Source organism: Rhamphochromis longiceps, linkage group LG13 (assembly GCF_057381845.1).
Source record: "Rhamphochromis longiceps isolate RC_006_pf linkage group LG13, R_longiceps_female_GT1.1, whole genome shotgun sequence".
Lineage (NCBI taxonomy): Eukaryota > Metazoa > Chordata > Actinopteri > Cichliformes > Cichlidae > Rhamphochromis > Rhamphochromis longiceps.
Window position 1 is genome coordinate 21,022,673 of NC_140569.1, and position 23,091 is coordinate 21,045,763.

The following is a 23,091-nucleotide window of genomic DNA, read 5'->3' on the forward strand; positions in this document are numbered from 1 at the left end:
TCGAGTGTAATTCATCATATCAGTCAAGTGGTGACAATGTGATGACTGTTGTAAGTGCGACAACTGCGATTGCTCTCTGAGGATAAAAACGAGCACTCCGACCCTGCACTGATGGCCGAAGATGATCCCTCCGAGTTGCCGTAGCGCTGCAAGGCTGTGGCACTCCTCCTTCAATGAACGGTGGAAAGATGGCGACAGCATACGCACAAGCGAGAGTCGACTGTACCGGCGGATAAAAAGTGCTGTAAAGAGACAAAATCCACCTCCTTTGCAGAGATTTAGCGGTGCAAAGTGTGTTTGATATAGCTAAGACATGGTATAGCCCATGCACAGCTTGAAATAAGGAGCCACCGCTTTGTTATGGAGCCGCCGGATCGGAACAAGCCCAGCAGGTAAGCGATTTCGTTGAACAGACACTTTATCGCCAGGATTTCGCAGTTGCCGAATAGTGAGCTAGCCATGACACTGCAGTCGGAGCGCTTGCGCATCCAGCAGAAATCGACTTCCTGTCAAATAGTGATACCCGTGCAGTTAATGCATTTGCAGAACACTAGTTGTAAACTTTTTGGAGAAACACTTTCCGGGGGAGCTTGCTGCATATAATTTATTCCCAAGCAGTGCTCGGTTGGCCGTGAGAGAGCCAAAAATGCTCACCAAATACTGAGGTAGCGTTATTAACAATTACCAACCGCTATAACAGTGCAACAGTCCCAGCTAGCTAACATCCACATTAGCCGCCGCTAGTCAGTTTATTGTTCAGGCGCAAGTTTGTTGACAAAAACTGAGGAGGCTGAAACTGCGTTAGTTTTGCACTGCAGGGCTCTAAATGGGGACTTGAATATATATTTTTTTATTATTTTGTCTCGCCGAGCTGTGCATTTCCCTTCCAGTAACAGAAAAGCAAAAACTTCGCTACAGTAGCTAGCATGTTGCTTCACTGTTATTGTTAACTCCGTGGGTACATTCGGCGCCGGTGCTGGACGTTGAATCTGCGCTTTCAGACTTGGTGCATTTCATGTTGGCTCACTATTACTGCAGGAATAAGAGTGTGGTTGATAACATGTCGCAAACGTGCCGCGCTGCGGATGTTTGGGCGTACTGTATGCACTCAAGTGCAAAGTTAGTGCGCGATATATTTTGTGCAATCGCGCAGAAGACCGCGTTTTAACCAGAGTCTCAGGAGATTTCGATATGGGCGCATCTGGTAATCGAAATGCCGCAGTGTTTGCCCCTGACCGCTGGCGACAGACCCTCAGGAATCTGCTGTTGTGTCTTCCCCTCTCCTCCTCCTCCTCCTCCTTCTCTCATGCAGTTTTTTGGGAGGGGGGCAGAGCGAGAAGCATTTTTCATGTTGGATCAGCTCTTGTCATCTGCCATAATCACATTTTTTGAGTAAATAGCCAGTCTTTTCCTTTTTGGTGGCTATTTCGGTAATGATTGCGTAGCAGCCACTTGTTATTACCTTGCGCTTTTGTGGTCACTCAGTCGAAGTGGATACACAAACAGCTCGCGTGATTGTGCAACATTGGCCCTGAGTTAGTATATTGCTGTCCGACATGACTGCATGAAGAAAATTGATGAGCCAGTGGCCACATTATTGCTGAGAGTATGTTGGTTATGTTGATGTTACTTACATGCTTATTAGACCACGTTTAGTTTGTGCACCAGCAGATGAAAAGGTAACCGTTGCTCTATGGGAGCTCACGCAAACGCTCAGCGGTGTTTTACTAGTTAACAAATGTTTTAAGTGAGTCTAAATCTGTCTCTCCTGCAGGGGTTGCTTTCCTGCTGTTTCTATAGTAATGGGACTACTATGAACTGCCAGCAAAACTTGTAAACAGCAGAGTTTACATGTTCCAGGCTGCAAGGTTTGCACAGAAGCGACATTAGTTCAGCGTCTAGCGTGCTCCATGATGCATGGCTCTGCATATACATTTAAACTGCAGACTGAAAAGACAACAACAAATAAGTTTGCTTTTAGTCTTCTCGGCTATCTACCTCTTTGAGCTTATATAAGATTGTTTCGCACCAACAGCTATTTTAAGAAACATCAGTTATGTGCTCGCTCTGCAGTTGAAGGCTATCCCTATCTTTGCAAGTACAGAGGTCCTTTGTCAATAATGTCTCGTTCTCAAAGTCAGTCTGAAGACACTGTGGCTCACAAGCATTCCAGAGATTTCAGGATGTGGTGTGCTATGTGCAGTAGATAGCTGCCTGGAGCCCCGTAGGCGCACATTGGGCAGAACTCATTAATGCTTCGCTTTTGCCAGGAGCACAGGCTGTAGAATACAGATGGATCATCCTCTAGCATTTCCTATCTGCATCCTGTCTTTGCCCACACCTGCTTTAGAGAAAGAAACTAACACTCTCACAGGCTGCCACTCTCATCTGTCATTTCCTTTTAAACAATAGCACTTTTGTAACTGCTGAACTGTGGCAACTGATATTGCTAATGCAGGAGAGCGACCGTGTAATAAAAATGATTAAGCACCGCTGAATACCATGTTTGTCTATTTTGAATACATGCTTTATAATGTGCACAGCTGCAGAACAGGGTGCAAGTTTGAAACTAAAAGAGGTGTTGCTTATTTCTCTCTGCAGTTTCAGATTACGTTTCAAAGGTGGAGCAGACTGCTGCTTTCACCGCATTTATAATGCATGCGTCATAAGGTGAAAAACATGTCATTACACCATTTAGCATTTAACTCGCGCTCCAGCCGACAGTGTGCAAACAGCGTCTGCTTTAGCTGCCGCTGGTGCAGTCTTTTCTTAGACCAAGACTGTTCCCTGTGGTGAGCAAAGTACAAGTCCAGATATTAATCAAAGCAGTGTTTTAGAAATAAGTTCACTTTTTTTTCTGGAACTATGAATCAGAGTGCGTTTAGTGACAAAATCAAACTTCTTAGCTGTGCATTAACAGTGTGCTTTGCATAGTTAGTGCATGCAGGAGAAGTTGGGAGGTCACGCTGTTCCAGCAAAGGGTGTGGTGAAGTACATCTTGTTCATTGTTTCTGAATTGTCAGCTTACGATGCAAAAACTGATTGCTGCTTCAGCTCTGCCAGTTTATCAGGCGTTAACAGCACGTCAGGAATGCTTAATGTTGCACACACGTGTGCTGCATTTCCACGGAGCCCACCAATTGCTTTTTAATCTTACGCGCTCAGCAGTGAACGATGGTTTGAAATTAGTACCCCGCAGATGCATGCTTTTTACAGTGGGGGGGGGGTAATTCAAAACTGTATTTAGCCTACCAGTTAGGCATCAGTTATGGCAGCATGACCTAATTAAAGCAAAGTGTGCTCTTACAAAAACCCGACCACCTTCTCCTCCTTTTCCTCTCTGTGGAAAAAAAACAAAAACAAAAGTCCCCTTTAGTTTGGGCATTGTGAGCAAGTGTGCTCACTAACCAGCTGTGTGGTATTCAGCCGTGGGCCTCACGGGCCACGTGTCAGCGTTATACAATAGAGAGCCCCTTGCTGGTACAATAGTGTGGATGGTTTGTGTCAAAGGTCAGCCCCCCCGCGACTCTGGCAGCCCTTGGTATCTCTGCTTCAGTCGCTATACAGAAAAGACTCTCGATTTTTGTGCCGTTTATTATTCACTTAGTGTTCTGCCTGGGGCTTTAGCATTCCACTGGCCTTTATGGGAGCCCCAATGAGCCATCAGATGAGCCATTGAGAGCAGCCAGACACCATCTGCAGTGATTATTCACTATCAGCAGCCAGGCAGGGACAGCTTGAAGACCACAGTGCTGCTATGGTTAACTGCAGGACACACATGCTGGTAACTTTGTGCAGCCTGTAAGTAGGTTAAGAAATTCACAAGACAAATTTGCGTATCCCTTCCTGCAACGGCACAGCCTGTGCTCGAAGCGTGTCATGGCAACCTAACAAACAACCGGCCCCAGTGGCGTCATTGGTTCCGCTCTCATTCCTGAATGATTGAATCACAATGTTCTGCGTAGAGGAGTACGTTTTTAAAACTTGGTCTCATTCCCTCGCTCACATGTATGTACTATTTCTGTCCTTTTTCTCACATGGACACACACACACATCCAGGCTTTCGAATGTTTACAAATGCGCACACAATGTGATCACTTGTGACACACGCATGCACGCACATGCCGTAGGAGTTTTTGAAGCATAACAGGTTTTTAAATGCGTTCTCGTACTAATGCAGGAGTACGGTGTGTATTTCAGCGTTCAGCAGTTTTTGTAAATCTGCTTTCTTCTTGCAGCTTCCTGATACCTGTCTCAATTATCGCATAACAAAAACCAAACTCATTTGTCTGTTGTTGTGATTAATGCCTTTATTGTAAGGAACACAGTTGCCTACTGTGCATGCACACTGGAAAGTACTGCACGGCGTTTTGTCCGTCTCTTGCAGAACAAGTTCCCTCACAGTACACTCATAGAGTACATTCATAATGAAGTCAGTGTGCTTTCATTTAAGGGTTGATCTGCGATTTGTTCTGTGACTGTTCTGGGTAAACTGGTTGTGCTGTCACGGAGATTAATGGGTTGTTAGAGGTATTGACAAAAAATTTCAAATATTTTAAAACAAAAGGGCTTATTTCCAGTGAAGTTACGAGAACATATCTAAAGCATTCAAGTCGGTAGGTCCAACAAGTTAACATCTGAGTTTATAGGCTGTTTCACAAGATGGGAGCTTCTAAGTGCTTAAATAATTCGAGACATTTTCCATGAACAGAAACTTGCTGTTCACTTTGCAGTGACCCTGAGAATGACGGTTGTTTTGTGAGAACAGGTATTCGTGATTGCAGCTAATCTTGCACATGCAGCATTTTCAGCAGGTGTTCTGACCTGTGTCTGCCTGCATGTAGCTCCACAGCTGCTCCCACACACTCTCTCTCTCTGCATGTGTATGTGTGGAGAGTCACATAGGCATTCTGCCGGGGGGGGGGGGCAGATGGGTGAAAGAACTGCAGCCCCGTCCACTCACACTCCCCAGGTGACAGCGACACACCCATCCCCCGGTTTGAAGCTGCCAGCACACAGGCTAACAGGCACGTGTAGGGGAATGCCTTTGAGTCAGATGATCAGCAGAGGCACACATGGTGACTTGCATAAATATAATAGATGTCACCCGTTTTCATTTGCCTCCCCTTCTTCCCCATTGTTTTATTTTGGCTGGGTCAGCCCTTGTAACCTTTCTCTCTAATCCTATTAAAAAAAAACCTCTCAGAAAGGCCTTAGGGCACAGAGCTTTGACATTGTAATCTGGAAAGGCGTGGTGCTCTTCCACATTACTACCCCTCCCCTTTTCCCCTTTTTTCCCACAAGGAAGTGTTTCGAGTGTTTGTAATCTTTCCTTTCTGCAGAATTAGCTGCTACAGCCTTTCAGAATTCTGGTAAGCGCCTGTGGTATCCAATATTTATTGTTTCCTCAAGATTTACTGGAATCTCCTGGGGGTGTTATGCTGTTTTGCATAAGAACCATATTTGCATGCAACTGTGCAGTATGACTTAGACAGATTTAATGATGGGTTACTATAACTCCCTTTTTGGTCAAGCTATATGTTTACCAAGACACACACAAACAGTTTGATATCCTGCACCTGGATGCCTGTGGTCATGCACAGACTATTGCAGCCAGAGAGATTCCCCCCTCCAGGGCAGACAAGTCGTCACACTGCTGTGGGTAGCAGCAGACGTTCAGTCTAGCTGCAGTTTAGCAGCCTGTCTCCTGTGGCATTCAGGATTTGCTGCACAGTCTGTTATTGGTGCAAACAGACGAGCACTATTTGACCTTGTGCACACATTTCTTAGGTCGTGCTTGTGATATGAATGAAATGGTTTCATAATGCCAAGTCGTTGTGTCTCCAAATCTAGTTTCTGTTCCAGGTAACAGTTCTTATGCATATAGGCCAGTCTAATTTAAATATGCAGATCTTGCTCAGACCAATGGGTTGTCTTTTCTGTTGTCATTCATGCCTGACAGGCAGGCCAAGCCAGTGGAAGATGCATCCCTACGGAGCCAAGAAGTGGCTGAATCCTGTGACTCTCCCAGTGAGGAAGAGGAAGCTCTGTATGGGACATCACCTCCATATAACGCCCGTCAGGTGAAACACATGTCTAGCAAACACCTGAGGAACAGTCAGGGGAGGAGCGCTGGGGGGTCTCCAAACAAATGTAAGTTAGTAAATCGATTTTACAGATAAATGTGTACTTAGAAACCCCACATTACATGCAGGTTTTACACACAGTGTTCTGACTGGAAGTCTGTTTCTTTTCCCAGCTGACGCCAGCTCATCTGCCCTGAAGGACAGTCCCAAGGCAGTGGAGACATCTAAGGAGCACAGCTACAAACAGGGCAAGAAGCTGCGGTCTGCACAGCGCACCACAGAGAGAGACCACAAGAAGACATTTGAAGGCTCATTTATGCTGGATCCCCTCTCAAAGCCCCTCATGGAAACCAGAAAACATTACTTGAGTTTGGGCTGCAGTCGCAGTCTTCCTGTGTCTATGCCCCATATGTCCCGCACCCACCGGCAGACCTCAAGGACAGATTGTCCTGCTGATCGCCTCAAATTCTTTGAAACTCTGCGGCTGCTGCTCAAGCTCACATCTATGTCCTCCAAGAGGAAAGAGAAGGAGCAGAGAGGCCTGGAGAACATGCCTTACTTGGGTCACAATAATGAGGTTATTTGGCTGGAGCTGCAGGCATGGCACGCACGGCGTTCCACCGGTGACCAAGACCTTTTCCTTTTCACTGCCCGCCAAGCTATCCCTGACATCATTAACGAGGTTCTGCACTTTAAAGTCAACTATGACAGCCTGATAGGGGCTCAGTGTTCAGAGTCTCAAGCAATTCAGGGGGACTATCAGAGAGTCCCTGATCTAGTTTGTGAAGAGAAGAGGGAGCTTACTGTAGCAGAGAGCAACCACTGTGGAGTAGATCCCTGGGGCTTTAGGGCCTGCCCCTCATCAACAATGAATGCAGCAGAGCCTCTTGGCTCTGGCGCTGATTGCAGGGAGCATCTTCAACGTCAGCGGCTGGCATTTGAGCAGGTCAAGCGAGTTATGGAACTGCTGGAGTCTGTGGAAGCTTTGTACCCCTCTTTGCAGGCCTTACAAAGGGACTACGAAAAGTATGCAGCACGAGACTTTCAAGGCAGGGTGCAGGCGCTCTGTCTGTGGCTCAATATCACCCAGGACCTAAACCAGAAGCTGCGCGTTATGGCCACAGTGTTGGGCATCCATGACTTATCCCGTATCGGGTGGCCCGTCTTTGAGATCCCTTCACCTCGCTGTTCTCGCGGAAACGAAGATGAAGAGAATGACGACGACGACGAGAACGACTCGATAACCACTTTTACCACAGAAAGTGACGTCGAGGACAGATATGGCGAGGACAATGGAGAAGCGAGTCCTGTCACAGAGGGAGAGTTGTCTCCCACCCTGACTCCTAAATTTGCCCGTTTGTTGTCCGAAGATGAATTTCTTCCAAATGCTACTTCAGGAAATGCAGAAGCATCCGTGGGAGGAGGGGTGTTCTGCCCAACATCCATCTACAGACCATTTGTGGATAAAGCTCTAAAACAGATGGGACTACGTAAACTGATCCTCAGACTGCACAAACTGATGGATCGCTCTCTTCAGAGGTCCAGAGCAGCACTGCTCCGCCACACTCTTGCACTAGAGGTGAGGCTGTTATTCTAAGAAATCTGGTAATAAAAAGGAGTCACATTAGTAAAGCTACATCTGGGTGTGTCATATATCCAGGCCCTGCTGGTTAATGACTTAGTTACTTTTCTATAAATCAATTAACAGCCATATGATGTTTTGTTTTGTTTTTTTTGTTTTTTTACAGATCGAGCTTTTTCTTGTTTACAAAATATTTATAAACAAAATAAAAATAGAACCAAGTTATAGAAATGATTAAACAAATTAAAGCCAAATTAATTTTACCACAAGCTCTGCAACAGAATTATTTGAAGTGTGATCGTCATTGTATGTTAAATATAATTGGTTAATTAAGCTGCTGTGACTGTTTTGGTCATTTGAATCTTTAATATAAAAGAAGAAAAGATTAAAAAGATATAAAAGATTTATCAGTATTATTCTACTGATAGATACTGATACATTGATTTCTAAAATTGGATTGGTAGTTTAAGTTGTCATTGAGAACAGTAATGGCTTGTAAGCACCAAATACTCAAAAGGGGTTCACAAGTCGGCCCAGGTAAAACCCCCTACTCACGCCAAGTCATAAACAATTGGGCTGACTTGTCTTATCTGCATTACCTGGCACGTCGTTAGCATATGTATAGAGTTTTAAGTAGGGGGGTTATGTTTGCGCTGCCCTTAAGGAATGTAGTCTGTGAGATGTGGTTAGCTGCACATCTGCTTGCCAACTTTTTTTCAGATGCTGATGAAAGGCTAATTATTTCCTTTGTTTAATTTATTTAAAGTAAAATACTTTGAGGTTCTGCCAATTAATATAATGGTATATATTACGCATTGTTTGCATGCTGTGGATTGTAACAGACTGTTTCCCAAACATCTGTTCAATCGTAATTTATTGTAAACAGTGAAACAAGATAATCAAATGCATTTTTCAGTAACAACATTCTTTGTAGAAAAAAAGGAAACACTAGGAAATGAAAATTTTGTTTTTAATCAATTATTTACAAGAATTAATTTCAAGGAATCAAAGTTTAATTCATTGCACTCTAGAGCTGAATTGCAACGTGACAACTGAGTGGCCTCATAATTCATGCAAAAATGTATTTGTTATTAAGTATGTGTGGTTTTTCTAAGCGGATCTATACCCAGAAAGTTGATTCTGTTCAGTGGGTGAAATATTTTGTCATTCAGCTGAGAAACAGTGAAGTTTCTCCCACTAAAAATGTAACATTCAGATAAACAGAATCAACTTTCTGGGATTTCCTTGCGAGGATGATTAAGCATGCATCAAGACAAATGGGTACGTAGTATGGAGCTTTGCACTAGCAAAAGATCCCTGATTTGACCCCACGCGGAGAAACAATTCCTTTTAGGGTTTCCATCAGTGAGAAAAAAATCAAACATGCAGAGCTGCCTGCTGTTGCAACCCATTGTGAATAACAGAGCAGACAAAAGTAGAATTCAGTGTGTGTGTGTTTTTTTTCCCCAGTTAAAGCAATGATACAGTAAATTAGTTCTAAACAGCTGAATAGCATTTTTGTCCACAGAAGCAGTGTAGCAACTTGTTATATTGTTTGTATGTTAATATAATTTAATTAGTCACTTGAGGAAACCTCATTTCGAGAAGTTCTTACAGGTAGAAGCTTACAAGAAGTCCCCTTCCTCCGAGACTTTCTTAATTAAGTTCACACTCCTCTTCCACTTATAGTTTGCAGACTTTCCAGACCCAATGCTGTACAGCGATTACCTGCCTGAGCTGTCACGACACGGTCAGTTCAGCGGTCCTGCTGACCCTGAGCTCGGAGCGGACCAGGTGTCCTGGGCAGATCTGCTGGACATGGATCTTCCATCCTTCCGGCCAGCGTTCCTCGTACTGTGTAGAGTCCTCCTCAACGTCATTCATGAATGCCTTAAACTGCGACTTGAACAGAGGCCCGCTGGAGAGCCCTCGCTGCTCAGTATCAAACAGGCAAGCAGCTGTCCAAGTCCTTGCTTTTTTCTCCTCAGTTTTAGTTTATAACTTCTCAACAGTCCTGTGATGCCTGCAAACATGCAGTTTAAACTTTTGGTGAACAATTAGCCTTAACATTTGTTGTACACAAGTGTTCTTACATGCGTTTGCTTGTGCTCTGCAGTTGGTGCGCGAGTGTAAAGAGGTCCTTAAAGGAGGTCTTCTGATGAAGCAGTATTATCAGTTCATGCTGCATGGTGTGGTGACTGACGCTCAGGGCTTGCAAATAAACGCCAATATTGATGAATTTGAAGAAGATCTTCACAAGATGTTGGTGGTAAGTTTCCCAGCCATTCTCCCGCCTCTATTTTCAAACTGTAGTTGGTGATTATTCACCGTGTGCTGCTTTTTGTGCAGGTTTACTTTGACTACATGCACAGCTGGATCCAGATGTTGCAGCAGCTGCCTCAGGCCTCTCATAGCTTGAAGAACCTGTTGGAAGAGGAGTGGCACTTCACCAAGGTCATCACTCCTTACATCCGTGGAGGAGAGGCCCAGTCTGGGAAGCTTTTTTGGTGAGTGAACCCGCAGTCGGTCAGAAATGTGCCATTTTTAAAACCGAGTGACCGCATTCTTGTTTTAGTCACGGCGCCTGCTTGCAGAAGTTTATTAATCATTTATATAAAACTGAGCAGTGTTCCGCTCTCTGCAGTGACATTGCTGGGATGCTGCTCAAATCCACTGGAGAGTTCCTTGATGCTGGTCTGAAAAAGAGTGATAATGAATTCTGGGAAAGTGCGGATGACAGCACCGCCTCAGATGAGATCAGGTGAGGATGATTTCAAGATTTCATCAAGTTTTTATTGATGTTTTTGTCCCACTGCATTTTGATTTTAAACTCTGAAGCTTTTAATTTTTGCAGGCGGTCCGTTGTTGAGACTAGTCGGTCTCTTAAAGAGCTGTTCCACGAGGCCAGGGAGCGAGCATCTAAGGCCCTGGGCTTTGCCAAAATGCTTCGTAAGGTGAGAAACTGACATAGGAAAGACTATTCACTTCCTTGACTTAAAAAGAAAAAAAGAAGATGCAACAGTACTGGCTTTGCAGTTTGTCTGTCACCCTGTTTTCTCTGTTTGCCGAAGCACCGGGATTGTGTTTTGACACGTAGTTTGTGTGCACCCTTCTCTGCAGGACTTGGAGGTTGCTGCAGATTTCACTATCACTAACGGTGTTACTTGTCTCCTCGAGGCACTGAAGAAAAGAAACTATGTCAAGGTGTTTATTTTGTTTTGCTTTTATTATATTTTATTTTGCCAGTTTCTGATCTTCCTTCTGCCCTGGGGTTATTTATGTAACTGTTTAACCCCCCCCCCCCCCCAGGTTCAGATTCCGGGCTTGGAAGAGCTTCAGGTTTTTGTCCCCTGTGGCTTGATGAATCAGCGACCCGTCATCCTGCAGCTTCTTAATGCTGCAGCTGGCAAAGACTGTTCTAAAGAGCCAGATGAAATCGCTGAGGACGAGGCCTACCTGCTCATGAGCAAACACAAAGCTGGGGATTCCACCACTGATTCTGACTGGGCTCAGTGGGATGGACAGCTTCTCAAGCTGGTCCCACAGATGGAAACTGTTGACACTTTAAGGGCCATGAAGGTTTGTGGCATTTCTAAATTCAGTCTGTGTGCAAGTGTGTGCGTCTGCCTGTTTGTACCTGACGTTTATGTGTCTCACAATGGTTCGATATGCTTTCAGGTAGAGAACATGCTGTTGATAGTGATGCAGTCAGCTCACCTGGTGGTTCAGAGAAAGGTTTTTCAGCAGTCCATGGAGGATGTGCTTACTCCTAACCGAGAGCAAACATCGAGTCAGCCCCTCATCGCAGGCGCTCTGGAAGAGCTCAAGGTGCTTATATAACCACATGCTTGACATCTAACCCATGGTTTATTCTGTGTTGTTGTGCAGACAGGTGCATGTCGGTGTCCTACTTTCAAATCAGTTTTTATAGCAACTGCTATCAGCTACCCTGAATTTCTGCCCTATTAACATTAGATAAAAAGAAGAAACAGAATCATTTTCAGGTCATATTTTAGAAGTGCTTCCTAAATGGAAGCCACTAAACTTTCAGCAACTTTATCTGTTACTTTCAAAATAAAAATCTCACGTGGCTGCACTTGATAATAAATACATGCATTAATAATCATTTTTATGAAAAAGGTTTTAAACATGTCTCTTTCTTTTCTCGTGTTTCTCTCTCCTTTCACAGAATGAGGCACTGCAGCTATGCATTAAGATAAGGCATGCCATTGACTGCGTAGATAACATGTTTACCACAGAGTTTAAGGCCGAGATCGACGAGTCCGAGTCAGCCACTCTGAATCATTACTACAGGGAGGCGATGACACAAGGCTACAACTTTGCCTTCGAGGTAAAAGACTGGAAAAGTGTGGGCAGATGCTGTGTCTCAATTCCTGTTGCTGCACGCTTGCTATTTTAAGTACATAAATGCACTCAAACTGAGAAGTACAGCTACATACAGTACTGTGCAAAGGCTTTGAGCAGAAGCAGTGATTTATTGAAACATACATGGAAATCCAGCATGTAAGGTAGGGCTGGTATTAAGTTTAACATCCAGGCATCCATGAAAACAGAAGTTATTAAATTTAACGGAGTTAGAAGTTAACAGGAAGTTAGCTCGCTAGTTTACACCTAAACATTTCATACCATGTTCTGACTGAGATTTTTGAAACGAATTAAAGCGTACAGCTCTGCTACCACTTCTGACATAAATGAAGACAGAAAACTAAACAGCAGTGGCGTTTGAGGGGTTACTGAAGTTGGACTACCTGGTATATAATGTTGTGCTACATGATTGCTAGCGACACAGCTATGTTAGCACAACATTAGCACAGTGAAGCTGGAGGATGAACGCCAACTTTTCTTCCACTCGATAAAAGTTAACGTGAGGGATTCTGGTAGTCAGGGACAAATGCAATCGCATAGCAGGATGCTATACACGGGCCAAACTTCAGTCAGGAGAACAACTGAGATTTTTCATCCACAATACAAGGTTAGTTATTAATATACTGCAACAACATGGGAACAGAACAGCTGCGAGAGAATTCAACATTATTGAATCAATGTTATGGAAGTGGAGGAAGCACAGTTCTTGGCTTTCCCCATATTTCAAAAGTGCTTCATCTCTTTGCTATGACTGTCGCCCGGCATAATTTGCAGATGATAATGGTTGTAGCCGCTGCAATGCTTTCGACCAAAACAGGTGCAGCTTGATGACATCATCAACATGCGCTATCGCGATAGAGCGGTATAGTCAAAATCCCTAACGTTGGCCAAATTTATATCGTTTCTATCGTATATCGTTTATATCGCCCACCCCTAATGTAAGGCATAGGAATAGTTTTTCAGGCTTTTTGAAGGGCATTCTTTGGATGTTGGCTGCCTTTGTTCCATTCTCAATCAACTTGACTGTACTTTGATAATCTTTCAGTTTTTTATGACTTATTTTATAAATATAACAAAACAAATTTCCTCTGAAAACGGTCAGGCATAAAGACTGGACTGAAAATGGATGAAAAAATGAGCCAGGGCCCAAAGAAAAACTTTGAAAGACCTTCAAAAAGCCAGGAGAACCACTGTAATGTAACTGTAATGTAGTCTGGCTCCCTAGAAGCAAAATACAAAGAAATGAAGGAATGACTCAGGACTTTTGCACAGTTGTTTAGCATCTTATCAGTCTCTTTTTTTGCTTCCAGTATCACAAGGAGGTGGTGCGTCTGATGTCAGGAGAGTTCAGACAGAGGATCGGGGACCGTTACATAGCTTTTGCCCGCAAATGGATGACCTATGTCCTGACCAAATGTGAGAGTGGCAGGGGCACCAAACCCAGGTAAGATGTTCCTATCAGCTGAACACTTATTGTTCACTGTGCTCCTTCCTGAGTATCTGCTCTGCTTGGTAGTCTTCTGGTTTGCAATATGCTACTCAGGGATGCTTTTTGTAGCTAAAGCCAGGCCTACTGGTTGAGTATTAAGCTATAAGATTTTTATTCTGCTGCTGCCATATTTATTCACTGTGGAAAACTCACAATGTTCATTAAAGATGAGCTCTTTGTCAAGAGCTTTTCCTTTGAGCCATGACTCGTTACTATGGCAACCTTGCACTCTTAATGCAGTGAAGAATTTGACAGAAGCATGACATTTTGGATAGTGTCTAATAATAGTGTGACAAATACTCAAACAAAAACAGTCCCGGTTAACTCTGGGTATGAGTCAGTTGTCATATTAGTGCTTCCTGTCTTAAATGCTTAAAAAAACCAAACCACCCCCCCATAAATCATTAACTAAACATTCTGTTGTGGTTTGTTTTTGCATGCACGGATTAACAATGTTTCGCTTCCACAGGTGGGCGACTCAGGGTTTTGACTTTCTTCAAGCTATTGAGCCTGCCTTTATATCAGAATTACCAGAGGATGACTTCCTGGTAAGTATAGTTTCCTACGACATAAACAATAGGCATGCTTGGAATACAATATTTTTATACTAACTGAAAATTTATGTTGTGTTTCTTCAGAACTTACAAGCCTTGATGAATGAATGTATTGGACATGTGATTGGAAAACCCCATAGCCCTGTTACTGGCCTGTACTTTGGTAAGAAGCTTTTCCACGATAGCATCTTCCATATCAGGATTGATTTCAGGTTATACGCTGCAAGTTTACAATCTGGATGCCATGGAGAGGGCACTGCTACACAAAGCAGACACAGCAGCAATGACATTACAGTTCAGTTCACATAGAATATTAAAAAAGTGTGTGTGTGTCTTGAAGTTGACTTTAACTTCTTTAACCTCCTAAGTCCTGAACTCTTCCACTACATGCATTTTTAATTTCTCTTTGATATTTGAGCATATTGGGACCCGATGAATGTAAAAACAAAGAATTACCAGATTTCTTTTTTTCTTTTACCTAATTTTTGTTTTTAGGAAAAATAAGAGCCACATATGAGGATATTCATTTAAAATTTTGATAGAACAGTAGCTGCATAATGTCCTCGTAAGTGGATATCAGGCCCTTGTAGAGCAAAATTGAGTATTTTGGTCTAAATAACCCAAAATGTGATGTCCACATATGTGGGCGCCAGGTCCTAGGAGGTTAAAGTAAATGAGTAAAAATATGAAAATCTGAGGAGTCCTGTTATGACATTACTTGTTACATAATGCACGTTAAGTGTTTATGGAAAAATAATTCTACCACCAAATAATGTTTTTATGGAAAAGGTGTTATGTTATTGGAAAATTAGATATGAAGTTGGCAAACTAGTACCAGAATAAAGCAAAATGTTGCTACATCTATGTCTTTGATGGAGTAAAGTAGTTCAGCACAGTGGTATATGATTATAGACCATCAATTAAAGTTGGGATGTTGTGTAAAATGTAAAGAAAACCTCTCATAAACCCAGATTTTATTTACAATCAAGCGTAGAAAAAAAGCTAATTTGATGAAATTGATTAACTGACTTTGATGACAGCAACATGAATCAAAAAAGTGGGGACAGGCATAACATCCCCTCTTCCTGTACAAATGCTCCATAAATGTCTGAACTCAGGAGACCGGTTTCTGTACTTTTGGGAGAGACGTGTTGTCCCATTCTTGTCTGATATTGTCCTGTCTGGATTCTAGCTGCTCCTGGGTCTTATTTGTCATATTTTTTGTTTCATGCTGTGCCAAATGCTTTATGCTGGAGAAAGGTCCGGGCAGCAGGGAGGCCAGTTCAGCACCTAGATTCTTCTTTTAGAAAGCTACGCTGTTGTAATAGCTCCAGTATGCGGTTGCTTCAATTCATTTAAAAAGATTTCTGGCCCAAAGAAGACGACAGCATCTCCAGATCACACGTCGATGTTCACGTCTTCATGTTTGCATGTTAGAGCTTTAACCTGCTTTTGTGACTCCTACAGTAAACTGTGTTCACAGCCAGACAGGATCATGTCTGTTTTTGGGCCTCAGGGCCCAAAGTTTACCGGTATCCAGTTGATTTTCAGCTTTGCTCTTTGTGTCCTTCGAATCCTTTGATGATATTATGAACTGCAGATAATGAGATATTCAAAGTTTACATTAAATTACATCATCAGTTAAATTACTTCCAATACATTAACTTAGATTTTTGCTCTGTAATTTGTAGACAGTCTTTTGCAGATTGGTGAACCTCTTTCTGTGTTTTATTGAGGATAAAATATGGCTTTATGAGATTAGTAAATCATTGCAATTTAATACAGTGTTCCAACTTTTTTCGCACTGGAGTCATAAAAACATGACTTAGATATCTTGTTACTGCTAACTAATTTCTCATTCCCATGATTTAAACCCAGTGATGATCTGTTTTTTGGGGGGAGGGTTTGGACAATTGAATAAATTTAGCATTTGTTGTTTTTCTTTTCAGGTCCCAGAAATAGTCCTCGTCCTGTAAAGTTGGTGGGTCGTTGCCATAGTGATCCACCAAACCCCCCTCTGATCATCCCTAACGCTGAAGGGTTCAGGTGGGTGACTGCAGTTTTAAGTTTTTCAACACTTTTTCTTTTAATGTTTAAACTCTGTCCTGCATGGCTTTGCTTTTTTACCTTCTAATGTTTTTTCTGGCTAGTTAAGCTTGTGAAACATTTGAGCTTCTTTGTTTGTGCGTGTGTGTGTGGTGTGCTCTGTGTGTGTGAGAGTGAGTGTGCATATCTGTCCGTGAACCAGCCACCCAGTCACACACCTACATATAACTTCACACATCCCATGGAAGCCACCTTACCTCCCAAGGCAGCGCTCCTCAGTTTGTTTTTTCACCACACAGCTCTCGAAGTCTCCCCTGTGATCTCCGGAACCAGCTGTTCCCAAACGGCCCTCGCCCTGTCCCTCAGGGACCGGGGGAACAGAGCCACACCAAAGCACCCGGCAGCACCCCCAATGACGTCAGGTAGCTTTGCCCCCCTCCCAAAGAAGAAACTGTTGTCAGAGTTCAGCTCGGTCAAAAAAAGGGGGAAAAAACCCAAAAGCTGTCAGAAATGTTTTTGTAAGGCTTCTGTAAATGGAGGAAGAAATGCTTCATGTTATTTATTAACTGCAAGATCCAGGACATTTCGTTCTGTACTGAAGAGTTTAAAGCCAAAAAGTATTTTACCTAATTATCAAATCTGGGATGTCCTGCCAGTGTATATCCTTAACGGTAAATTAAAAAAACGTAAAGAATGAAACACTTCTAAGCTTCTGATTGCATATAAACCAACAATATTTGGGAAATTTTGGGAAATATTCGATTGACTGTTGTACAATGAAAGTCACACACAGGCTCCACATCAGGGCATCACAGATGCAGATGATCAGTCTGTTTGATTTAGTTTAATTGCTTACGTTTTTAAGCTATTTGACTTTAGATCAAATGAAATAACAAGGCATTTCCATTTTACCTTAAATGTATGTGTAATTAATTCATAGCATGCCTGTAAGATTACAATTATTCTAGTCTCGAGGCTTGATACACAGTGATTTGCATGGCTATAAAAAAACACAGATTTAAAATGTAGCCTCCTAAAATGTAGTCCTGCAAAAATGTCAACAACTCCAAAAAAAGAAGACTTCCACAGGTCTACTGATTAAGGGAAGAGGCTGTGATTGTTGTGCATGGTGTGAAAACGAACACTACTTCACTGAAGGAGTTGGCTATGAATTCTGCTTTTTAGTGTTATCCACATCTGTCTTGCTTTGATGCTGGTGACTGACTGCTTTTAGAATTCCTGGTGCATTAGTACAGAAATCCGAGCATGCATACTAAAGGTCTTATCTTCAAGTGTGAATGCCACTGATGAATGCTGAGCTGTTAATGGCTTTCATAAGGCCCTCTCTAATTAATCTATATCTTCAACATCTCCTGAATTCAGATTCTTTCCCTCTGAATTTGTAGTAATCTGTTAAATCATGTAATTTACAGTATTAAGTTTCATTATGAACACAAGTCTGGGAAAAAAGCTTTAATTAAGATGCCTTTAGAAAAAAATGTTACATTTTCCTCCGTTTATTTAAAGATAAAGAAAACATTCAGTGCAAAATGTATCTAGAGTGTACTGTTAAAAAGCTTATAAAGTAAAGTTCCTTCTTGGTAGATGAGATTGCACTAACTTGCGCCAGACCGAAACACTCCATCTGAATAAGTAGTTTTTGATTGAATCACAGCATTGCATCAGTTTCTTCTTTGTCTTTGCAGAGGATCCAGTTTCCATGAGAATGACCGGCTGTCATCAGTTGCAGCAGAGTTGAATTTCAGGTCTCTGAGCCGCCACTCCAGCCCTACAGAGGACAGAGAAGGTGGGAGCTTTCAGCGATCTATGGTGTTTGATCTGCTTTGCATATTAGCCTTCCTTGTCTGAATCTTCTTTTCTTTTCCTTTCTTACTTTAGAACCTTCGTATCCTAAGGGAGACCCTAACAGTTCTTCACGCAGAAGCTGGGAGCTCCGCACCTTCATCAGCCAGTCCAAGGGTGAGATTATTTAGGGATAGGTACCAAAATCTGGTGCTACAAGTCACAGAACTACTATTAACTAAATCACAGCAGAAATGTTTCCAGAGTTTAAATATTAATCCTGTCTCCTTTCTCAGACACAGCAGCGCGGCAAAGCCCCATGGAGGCCGTCCGTCTCTCCATTCGCAAATTCGAAGAGAAACGCTACGCCGTGATGAAGCAACGCAACATCATCGGCCAGGTGTGCCACACACCCAAGTCGTACGACAACGTCATGCAAGTTGGGCTCAGGAAAGTGACCTTCAAGTGGCAGAGGGGCAATAAGATAGGTACGACTTTGGTGTGACTGTTTTTGATTATGATGCAGTTTAACACTCTTGCAAACACAAATGTGATGCCTTTGTGCTTGATCACAGGTGAGGGCCAGTATGGGAAGGTGTATACCTGTATCAATGTTGACACCGGCGAGCTGATGGCTATGAAGGAGGTATGCGCTTCATCTAGTTGGAATTCAATAGTATTAACAGATCATAGTGACTGTTGATGTTAACAGACATTTCTCATTCTCTTTTTTTTTTTGCCTCCACTAAGATCCGATTCCAACCAAACGATCACAAAACAATCAAGGAGACTGCAGACGAGCTGAAAATATTCGAAGGCATTAAACACCCGAATCTTGTGCGCTACTTCGGAGTCGAGCTTCACCGGGTAAGAAGCATCAATTCAGGAAGCCACCTGTGGCACGTGGAAGTGGTGTGGTATTAATACTTGTGTGCTCACCTGTAGGAGGAGATGTACATCTTCATGGAGTACTGTGACGAGGGCACTCTGGAGGAGGTATCCCGGCTGGGGCTGCAGGAGCACGTCATCAGGCTTTACAGCAAACAGATCACTATAGCCATCAACGTCCTGCATGAACACGGCATTGTCCACCGGGATATTAAGGGTCAGCGCCATGCACTTATTCTATCTCACTGTTACTTTATTTGATCAGCAACCGTTTCCTCATCCTCCTGTTTGTTTTCGTCCCCATCAGGAGCCAACATCTTTCTGACATCATCAGGTCTGATTAAGCTGGGTGACTTTGGCTGCTCAGTAAAGTTGAGAAACAACACTCACACAATGCCAGGAGAGGTGAACAGCACTCTGGGAACAGCAGGTAACACATTAAATAAACCTGCAGTGTCAAAATATGATAATCGGCCCACCACAGACTTCAGTCTGGCTCACTGGACGGCTTTGAAAAATGTGAAAGAGCACTGTTTTCATTCATTTTGTAGCTTTTGCTTCTGATAAAGACCTCCCCCATGACCATCAATACAACACCAAAGTAAAAAAGTAATAGATAAACAATCAAATAACAGAAAGTTCTTGTTTTTTCGCAGTCTCCTGTAGAAATGTGTGATTTTTACAGTTTTGCATAATTTTCACATTTTCATGTGCTGCATTAATATTTCTGTAAAATCATTATTGCATTGTTATTATGCATTATATCATACTATTGCTATTAATATCAGATGTGTTGATATTCTTTCAGCATACATGGCACCTGAAGTTATCACCAGAGCGAAGGGCGAAGGTCACGGGCGGGCAGCAGACATTTGGAGTTTGGGCTGCGTCCTTATTGAGATGGTGACTGGAAAGGTAACAAGCTAAAGAGAGGGTTTTCCTTTTCGCACATTCAAAGCTTCACTCTGGTATTTTTCCAAGTTTTAGTAAGCTACTTCAATAGAAAGGAAATTAAATTTAATGTTGAGCTTGCCCGCAGGGGTCATTTTGAGCCATGCTGGTGGCAGTGACCACCACTGCTGTTGTTTTCTAATTTTAACTTTTCTAATTTTAGCTTAGATTTTACAAAATGAGTGTTTTACGTTTCAATTTTTAGAGGTTTTATTAGTTTTATCAATGTTTTAGATCATTGATTGCAACGTTAAAATACACCTTAGAATAAACTAATAAACAAAGCATATAACATATAACACAACAGCTAACACATCTAAACAAATACATTATTACAGTGGAAAAAATGAAAAGTAAAAAAAAAACAAAAATCAGAGTTTATCATCTTGTCCACATCCACCACATCTGCCACCAAACATGCAACCTCATGCAGCCTCCACACTGCTCCACCTTTCCCCTGCTCTGTGGATTTTACTCTTTATTTGCTCAGATTTGTTCTCCACACTGTGGACTCAGCTACGGTTCCCCCGCTGTTCAGAAAAGCCAGCAACTCGCCCGGTTCTCCACATGTTGAGTCACACACTCCTCCGCTTTGACCTGCTCTGCTCTGGCTCAAAATCCCATCCTCAGCCTGGCAGCAATTATTCATCTTTTATCTAACTACAGTCCTCTCCATATTTATTTATCAATCACATGTAGCTGTAGCTCATGTTATGGCAGCACATCATGTCTGTAAACAGTCTGTAAACCTGCATGCCGCAGTAGTGGTTTTACATTATTTTCTACGGCATCCATGGTTTGAGGTAAAGGTCATAATTTCTTATTTTTTTAAGTCTAAAGTCTAAAATTCAGTATTTGATGAATAATCCTATTTTAGGAAAAGTTACACAATTTTTAAACTGCGTAAGGGGGTCAAAATGACCCCCTTTGGCAGCTCTAGTGTTTAGCTATAGGGTGCTGTTTCAGTCTGAGCTGTGACCACTTGTGCAAAAACCACTTCCAGAGTGAAGGGAGCATGGTTACTGTTGCTAATGACATGTTTGTCCCCAAACTGCAAAACATATTGCTTGTTAAGCATGATTTAACCTTTTTTTTTTTTTTTTTTGTAAACCACTTCAGGAAACTCACTTAACAAAATTCAAAACCACAAGTAAAAAAAGCAACTCGTATTCGTACGTTTCTATCTGCAGAGGCCCTGGCATGAGTACGAGCACAACTTTCAGATCATGTACAAAGTGGGCATGGGCCACAAACCTCCCATCCCCGAGAAGCTGAGCACAGAAGGGAAGGACTTCCTCGGTCACTGTCTGGAGAGTGAACCCAAACGACGCTGGACAGCTAGCATGCTGCTTGACCACCCATTTGTTAAGGTGAGATGCTGGGAAGGTTAAACATTTCTAAGTTGTAATTGAATATTTCCATGGAATTCACATTATATCCCCGACCTCGCATCTGTTTCAGGTCTGCACGGATGAAGAATAAACGAAACCTCCTGTGTGGCTTTAAAGTTTACAAGTTAAAGCACTACTGTACATGTTCAAATAAGAAAAGAGAACTGTGGACACGGAGAAGCAGGAGGTTACTGCTGAAGGCACATGGATTTAAACTGAGGAAGTAATACAGTATCATTTCAGAGGACAACTGGATCTATATAGTATTGATTTGTTGTGTCTTTATCTATGGACTGAGAGAGGACGGGTGGGACTGTATATACTGTAAAAACAGAAAAAAGAATTAGTTTTAATTCCTGTATAAACAATATTGTAAAGTTAAATACCTATTGCCACATTTGTTTGGTCTCACTGGTGAAGAGATCTCTGAAAAGGCATTGAAGAATACTTGTTTTTTTCCTTTCATTTTTTTTATCAAAGGGGAATGGACAGGTGGTTGGGGGTGGGGCAAAACCTATAGCACTTTTAAACTGTTTACCCATGGGGACAGTGGAGTTACTGCTTGTCTGTCCCTCTGAGACTGAAAAGGTGTGGTAGGCCTCAAAATGGAAGGAGAGGCTGCTTTACCTTTATGAAATGAACCATCCAAATGTAATCAACAAATCGTATTGCTTGCTATTTGGCAAGCGTGGGCACTGGGAAGGATGTTTTTTTTTTTTTTTGTTATTCTATTTTTCTTTGCCTTTGCTGAGGAGAAAATTTCAAGTTGGAGCAATGTTCAAGTCTACTGGCCGCCAGTGAAGAGCTGTTCATGTGACTAAGGCGTTACAAAGAAAAGGAGAAACAGGGCCTGCTCTTCCTCCCTGCTGCTGAACATAAAACATTCTCACGGCCGAACACAGACACTGACACACAACTTCTGGTTCTCTGCTGCTCTCACAGTGTTTGCCATGTACAAACAATATTAATAAATGAACTCTCTTTTTTTAAAGAATGTGTTCTGTCTGTCTCTCGCCGTGAAATTTTAACTTATTATGTGTTATCCACTCACCAGTAACTATTACTGGGTCAGACCCACTTAGTCTTCAGAAATACCTCAATTCTTTGTGGCCTAGATTCAACAAGGTGATGGAAACTTTCCTCAGACATTTTGGCTCTATAACCATGACATGACTCTCCCCTCCTACCACACCCAAATGTGCGCTATTGGATTGAGATCTGACTACAGTGAACTCTTTGTCATGTTCAAAGGAAACAGACATAATTTAGGCTTTGTGACGTGTTTGAAGTAGCCATAAGAAGATTGATGCGCTTTCATTATAAGGATAGAAATGGGGAACGACAATACTCAGGTAGGCTGTGTGCTTAGAAAATATCCCCCACCTTATGTTGTTTAGGACTAATTCTGGGCCTACCATCTGAATGTCGCAGCAGATATTGAGACTCATTAAACCAGGCAATATTTTCCGAACTTTTGTTGTCTAGATTTGGTGAGCCCATGTGAATTAGAGCCTCAGTTTCCTGCTCTTAGCTGACAGGAGTGGTTGGGGTGTGGTCTTCTGCTGCTGTTGTAAATGGCCTGTATTTATATAGCGCTTTACTAGTCCCTAAGGATCCCAAAGCGCTTTACATATCCAGTCATCCACCCATTCACACACTGGGTTGTAGCCCATCTGCTTCAAGGTTTGATGTGTTGTGCATTCAGAGATACTTTACCTCATACCTTGTTTGCAACAAGGGGTTGTTAGAGTTGCTGTTGCCTTTCTATCAACTATAAACCCTAGAGATGGCTGGGCAGGAAAATCCTAGTAGATGAGCTGTTTCTGAAATACTCAGACCAGCAAATCTGTCACCAACAACCAACCGTGCCACATTAAAAGTCACTGAAATCACCTTTCTTGCTTATTGTGATGTT

The 23,091-nt window shown here is 42.4% G+C and overlaps 1 protein-coding gene across 3 annotated transcripts; it reads left to right on the plus strand.

Annotated features, from left to right (window-relative positions):
* The first annotated feature begins 159 nt into the window (after window positions 1-159).
* On the plus strand, window positions 160-22,170 carry map3k4 (mitogen-activated protein kinase kinase kinase 4). 3 transcript variants are annotated; one of them, XM_085428391.1, is made up of 27 exons: window positions 160-392; window positions 5,963-6,153; window positions 6,260-7,665; window positions 9,358-9,618; window positions 9,785-9,937; window positions 10,018-10,175; window positions 10,313-10,429; window positions 10,523-10,622; window positions 10,789-10,872; window positions 10,978-11,247; window positions 11,347-11,496; window positions 11,858-12,019; window positions 13,365-13,498; window positions 14,013-14,091; window positions 14,182-14,260; window positions 16,047-16,143; window positions 16,443-16,565; window positions 17,850-17,950; window positions 18,043-18,123; window positions 18,243-18,434; window positions 18,522-18,592; window positions 18,697-18,813; window positions 18,892-19,051; window positions 19,142-19,264; window positions 19,643-19,749; window positions 20,976-21,155; window positions 21,247-22,170. In XM_085428391.1, the coding sequence occupies exons 1-27, from the start codon at window positions 361-363 to the stop codon at window positions 21,265-21,267; spliced, it is 4,749 nt and encodes a 1,582-aa protein (XP_085284517.1). In that variant the 5' UTR covers window positions 160-360; the 3' UTR covers window positions 21,268-22,170. The 3 variants fall into 3 exon arrangements, with proteins under 3 accessions (XP_085284517.1, XP_085284518.1, XP_085284519.1); XM_085428393.1 differs by lacking the exon at window positions 160-392 and adding an exon at window positions 531-665; XM_085428392.1 differs by lacking the exon at window positions 16,443-16,565 and having other exon boundaries at window positions 161-392.
* Window positions 22,171-23,091: the final 921 nt, after the last annotated feature.